The 6,002-nt window shown below is 56.2% G+C and overlaps 1 protein-coding gene across 1 annotated transcript in view; it reads left to right on the top strand.

The window, feature by feature from the left end:
- Window positions 1–5,660, top strand: part of IP6K1 (inositol hexakisphosphate kinase 1) — a 42,685-nt gene extending 37,025 nt beyond the window's left edge. The window contains exons 5-6 of the mRNA XM_066351966.1: window positions 1,733–1,908; window positions 2,333–5,660. Of these exons, the coding sequence (XP_066208063.1) occupies window positions 1,733–1,908; window positions 2,333–2,866 (710 nt within the window). The 3' untranslated portion in view covers window positions 2,867–5,660. The remainder of the gene's footprint in view (window positions 1–1,732; window positions 1,909–2,332) is intronic.
- The last annotated feature ends 342 nt before the right edge of the window (window positions 5,661–6,002 follow it).

Consider the following 6,002-nt stretch of genomic DNA (forward strand, 5'->3'; position numbering starts at 1 on the left):
AGACATTAAAATTCATCATCAGAGTGATGTGAGTATCTTACCCTCTGAGACTGTGATTGTGTCCTGATCCCCAAATACAGAATTGCGGTCCAGGCTGTGAGCCCCAGTGACTTGGCAGACATTTAACCTTTATCCAAGATTGTTGCAGATGGTAGATTTTGATGAAGACATGGATACAAATGAGTGATGCCAGGACCATACAGCCGTTTTGAGCTAAGGTCCTAGACATACTAAGGGAGAAGTTTTAAATATATAGTCCTGGTTTAAAGTCAAGTCAGAAAATGGCAAGGTAGAAATTCAAGCCAATTTTTTCTAAAGATTCCTATTTGTGAACGTTACACTGAGTTCTCATTTTTATAGTGGTATTCCAGATCCGTCCTTGTTTTTTAGGCCTGGGTGAGACACTGGCTGGAGGGGGACCTCGGTTTACTGATGGTGCAGGGCTGCATGAGTCTTCCCGACTCTTTAGTTTGCATATGCCTGAAAGAGAGAGCTAAAGAAGAAGAAACAGATGTGGGATATTATTCAGCATAAAAAGGAATCAAATTTTGTCACACTATAATAGGGAGGAAATTTGAAGACATTCTGCTAACTGAAATAGCCAGACAGAGAGGAACTGATAGAATTATATAGGTCCGCTCACATGAGGTACTTAGAGTAGGCAGGTTCGCACGGACAGAAAGAAGAGTGGTTCCCAGGGCTGGAGGGGGAAGGGGATGTGAGCGAGCTTTTATTTATTTATTTTTTGTATTTTTCTGAAGCTGGAAACGGGGAGGCAGTCAGACAGACTCCCGCATGCGCCCAACCGGGATCCACCCGGCACGCCCACCAGGGGGCGATGCTCCGCCCATCTGGGGCCTTGCTCTTTGGCAACCAGAGCCATTCTAGCGCCTGAGGCAGAGGCCACAGAGCCATCCTCAATGCCCGGGCAAACTTTGCTCCAGTGGAGCCTTGCCTGCGGGAGGGGAAGAGAGAGAGAGGAAGGAGAGGGGGAGGGGTGGAGAAGCAGATGGGCGCTTCTCCTGTGTGTCCTGGCCGGGAATCAAACCCGGGACTCCTGCACGCCAGGCTGACGCTCTACCACTGAGCCAACCGGCCAGGGCCGTGAGCTTTTAATGGGCACAGCTCCTCCTGGTTTCAGTTTGGGAAGATGAAGTTCTGGAGATGGATGGTGGTGATGGTTGCACAACAATGTGTATCTACTTAATGCTGCTGAACTGCACACTCAGAATATTTAAAATGGCCTTACCTGTGGTGACACAGTTGCCAGAGCGTTGACCTGTGATGCTAAGGTCCCACGTTCGAAAGCCCATGGTCGCCAGCTTGAGCGTGGGATCATCGACATGACCCCATGGTCACCAGCTTGAGCCCAAGGTCTCCAACTTGAGCGTGGGATCATCGACATGACCCCATGGTCACTGGCTTGAGCCCAAGGTCGCTGGCTCGGCTGGAGTCCCCTGTCAAGGCACATATGAGAAGCGATCAGTGAACAGCTAGAGTGCCTGAACTATGAGTACAGTAAATACTTCTCATGTCTCTCCCTCCTGTCTGCCTCACACACACAGTGGCAAATTTTATGTATATTTTACCACAATAACATTTAAAGAAATAAGCCAGTGGTGTGAGTCCAGTTTGCAGCAGCTGAGAACGCCCCTTTCATAAGGAGACTGGCTATGCTCTCCAGGCTGGGCTGAGGGAGGGTGTGCTGTCCTTCTCCTTGACCATGGCCCAGAGTTTCTCCTGCTCGAGAACGTGGTGCACCACTTCAAGTACCCCTGTGTGCTGGACCTCAAGATGGGCACCCGGCAGCATGGCGATGACGCGTCAGCGGAGAAGGCGGCGCGGCAGATGAGGAAGTGTGAGCAGAGCACGTCGGCCACTCTGGGGGTCAGGGTCTGCGGCATGCAGGTGAGCTGGGGCGCCGCTGCATGTGCTGGGTGCCCATACCCGGGCCCAGTGCTCCTTATGTCCTCGTGGGCGGTCCCCCACAGGGTGCTGAGCGTGCCCTGAGCCCTCTGCCTGGGGACTGGCTGGGCTCCAGGACAGCTGCCACGACAGCTGGTGGCCTTGATGGTGGGGGCGAGTGACTTGTCTCTAGATTGAGTCCGGCTATCTACAGGGCCATGTGGGAAAGGATTTTGAAGGGATGGCTGAGGCCCCAGCCCGGCAGGCCTGGCCCCTCCCCTGGCTTGACTACAGGAGCACCGAGGCTGAGCCGGATTTGCCCGCCCCCGCTGTGGGCTGAGCAGAAGTACCTCCCAGACCGAGCTTGCTCAGGCCACGGGGAGGTCATCAGACAACCTGGCACTCACCTTTGTGTCCTGGCTTTCAGGTGTACCAGCTGGACACCGGGCATTACCTCTGCAGGAACAAGTACTATGGCCGCGGGCTGTCCATTGAAGGCTTCCGCAATGCCCTCTATCAGTACCTGCACAACGGCTTGGACCTGCGACGTGACCTTTTCGAGCCCATCCTGAGCAAACTGCAGGGCCTGAAGGCGGTGCTGGAGCGGCAGGCCTCGTACCGCTTCTACTCCAGTTCCCTGCTCATTATCTACGACGGCAAGGAGTGCTGGCCCGAGTCCTGCCTGGACCGCCGCTCCGAGCTGCGTCTCAAGCAGCTGGACTCGGGGCTGCCTGAGCTGGCAGCGCCCTGCGGCCCTAGCACCAGCCCCAGCAGCACCGGCCCCGAGGCGGGCTCCTCCTCCCCACCCAAGGTGGATGTCCGCATGATCGACTTTGCACACAGCACGTTCCAGGGCTTCCGGGATGACCCTACCGTGCATGACGGGCCCGACCGAGGCTATGTGTTCGGCCTGGAGAGCCTCATCGGCATCATGGAGCAGATGCGGGACGAGAACCAGTAGGCCCAGCTGTGGGCCCAGCACCGACTTCCTCTGCACCCGCAGGCAGGGACCACTGACCTGAACTTGCCGTGAGGACACACAGACTTGCTTTGAAAGGGTTATATTTCTCTTGGGTGTAAACTAAAAGAAATGTTTTTAGCTGTAGCCTGGAATCCATATATATAAAGAGGAGAGCAGAACACACATCCTCTTAGCCAGGCTTCTTAGCGCTACAGCTCTGACTGCTGTGTCCAGACTGACCTAGAAGAGGTGCCCCTGGCGGGCCTGGCAGCAGGGACAGAGTGCCCTTGGACATTGGTTCCTCTTGCCTAGGTTTTTAGGGTCTGTGGCTGCAGGGCCCTGCAGGTTGTGGGGTGAAGCCTGGAGCCTGCATAGAGCCACTCCATGCCCACTCATCCCCTCTTCCTCCAAAATAGAGTTTGGGTTTCCATCTCTAGGGGGGTGTATTCTAGTGTCGTGGGTGTCAGTGCTTTTTGATGCCTCCGAGGCAGTACAAGACCCATCCTTGGTTCTGTTCTTGGCATGAGGCTAGATTCATGGAGCTGGGCGCGTGTCAGCTCATGGCAGAAGGCAGGCCCTGGGGTTCTCAGGCTCCTTTGGCACTTGCACCTACTCCTGCCTGTATGCCCCAGCCAGCCTTTCTTACTGAGCTCCCTCGCTCAAGGAGCCCAGTCCTTCCTGCCCCACTGCAGGGGCCCTGCTCTAGTGCTGTGGAGGGCCAGTGGTGGCTCTGGCCAAGACAGTGTTGCAGTTCTTGTGCTGTGGGTGGGAGTCCTCTGCCTCTAGCTCGGGCAGCTGTGCTGCCTCCGGATGGGCTGCCCCTCCCAGGGCTTGGGCTGCGGTCCGCTCAGGGTCTTCCCTCTCCTCAGGCCGAGCTCAAGGCGGCATCCCACTGGGAGGCGCTCCAGGCTTGAGGGGCAGAGCTTTAAGCTTGTCTGCACATGGGGACGGTGTCCGTGGGTGTAGGTGCCCAAGTTCTGCTAATGAGAGTTCTGTCTCACCAGTCCTGGGGTCCATCCGTCTGTCCACTTGTCCATCTGCCAGCCCCTGTCTCTTGGGATCCTTCCCTGGAGTATAGCCTTGTTTATTAGTAAATATTCATTTCCTTCATGCTTTCCTCAGCAAAATATTTTCTCCCATTTCTGAGGTGAGCGTTTGCCGCTGTTGCCCTTCTCCAGCAAGTGCTGCCTTGTTACAAAGAACTGGTAGCAGAATCATTGTAGTGGGCGCTCCCTGCTGGCCAGCGCCCTCTCTGCAGGCCTGGCGTGTGGCCCCTCAATACCCAGCACTGACAGTGGTACCATGAAGGTCAAGGAGCTACCCGGTCCTTCCTGCCCCATGGTTTTAGACTTTGCTGCCAGCCTTTAATGGCACAGGGACCTGCCACCTCTAACACATGTGGCTTAGGAGGTGACACTGCACTCTCCTAACCATTGCCAAGGTTAGTGCCCTCGCCTCTGCACCTAGGGTCACTGTCATTGTCACTTTGGGTATGTCTTTGGGCATTAAAGGTTAAGCTTGCTAGCCTGTTTCTGTGAGGGGCCTTGGTAACTGAGGGATTAGTGTCCTGGTCCTTAGATGCGGCCTCACATATGTTAAATGGGCTCCTTGATTGGTCCCATCTCTCAGCCCTCTGACCCTGGTGCCAGTGGTGGGCAGGTTCCCATTCCTTGGGGCTGGGAGGGACAGCTTGCCTGTTTTGGTCTGTAACAACCGTCTTCTCTCCTGTACTATTTTGTGGCTTCAGCCAGAGGAGCAATAGCTCTTCATTAGTGTAGACAGTCATTTCCAGGCAGGGCAGAGGCTGAGACAGGGCCACTTGGGATACCTCTGATGGGACATCTGTAGCCTGGAGGTGTGCTGTGTCTCCTGAGGTCCTCTGGGAGCAGATGCCACCCCTCTTGCTCTTCATTGCAAGAGGCTGTACCTACTTATAATTAGTGTTTTCCTGACACTAAAAGGAGCAGAGAGCCTGGGATTTGCTGCTTTCCCCCAGGGTGGGTCCCCTCTTTTCAGCACTTTTGACACTTGGAGACCCAGCCCCATTATCTGGTGGTTGGTGGGCATGTGTGTAAGTGTGCCCGTGCTCTCCACCATGTTTTCTCACTGCTCTGCCAGAGCCTTGTCCCTGCCAGGCCCTGCCTTCCCAGCCCCAACTTGGGACCAAAGTGCAACGTGGGATCACGGTTGGGGCACTCAAGTGACCCCTCTCTATAGTGCTTCCTTGGGCCAAGTGACACCAGCCCCCATGGGGAGTGGGATCGGGCGGTGCTTAAAGAGGAAGGGGACCAGTATAGCAATTTGCCGGGGACCCAACCCCTCCCTCACACTGGGACCTGTGCAGTGGGCGTGGGGACTCCCCTAAGGGGCCAAAGGCCTAGGCTAGTTGAGTAGCCGCTGCTCATTCGCTCACACCTGGCCAGGTGCACTCCCCTCAGATGCAGATTGCTTTGAACGTTAAAGCTGTCCAATTTGGTTTTCTTTGTGCCGGTTTAAAATATAGTTTAATGAGGAAACAAATTGGGAGAACCCTTTGCTTCACCCCCACCCCCCAAACTGTAAGCTTCGCCTCTGGGAATCGCTTTCTTGCTCCACCTTCCTGTCCACGCCACCCGAGGCTTGCGCCGGGATACGACACGTGGCTCCGGCCATCCTGGCGCAGCTGCGCGTTCTCGGGACGCAAAGGAGGGGACGGGGTGCTCGGAGGAACACCTCTCTCTTCTGTACACCTAGCGCTGCCCACCCCGCTTGTGTCTGAGGTCGTGTATGTCAAAATAAAGCCTCTAGAAACTCAGGTGTGTCCGCGTCTTTTTGCGAAGACCACGCGGCTTCCGGAAAGACGAGGCGGCCCTGGCTCTAGTTTGCTCCTCCGCGGCCGAGCAGCGGGGCGGCGGCAGACTCGGCAGGCATCAGGAGAGAAGACAGTCTCACCCTTGGCGCCAGTTCCGCCTTTGGACCCACCAATGGCCAGCTGGCCCGCGGGTCGGGTTGCGGTCCCCATGGCAGCCGGGCGCGCTCGGGCTCTCATTGGCTACGTCTGCCGGAGCCGCGCCCCGGCGCTCTGGCGCCGGTGGCCGTGCCACGTATATGGCATCCGATTGGCCCGCTTGGTTCTACGTCACCGCTGCCCGGGCGG

This window comes from Saccopteryx leptura, chromosome 10 (assembly GCF_036850995.1).
Source record: "Saccopteryx leptura isolate mSacLep1 chromosome 10, mSacLep1_pri_phased_curated, whole genome shotgun sequence".
NCBI lineage: Eukaryota > Metazoa > Chordata > Mammalia > Chiroptera > Emballonuridae > Saccopteryx > Saccopteryx leptura.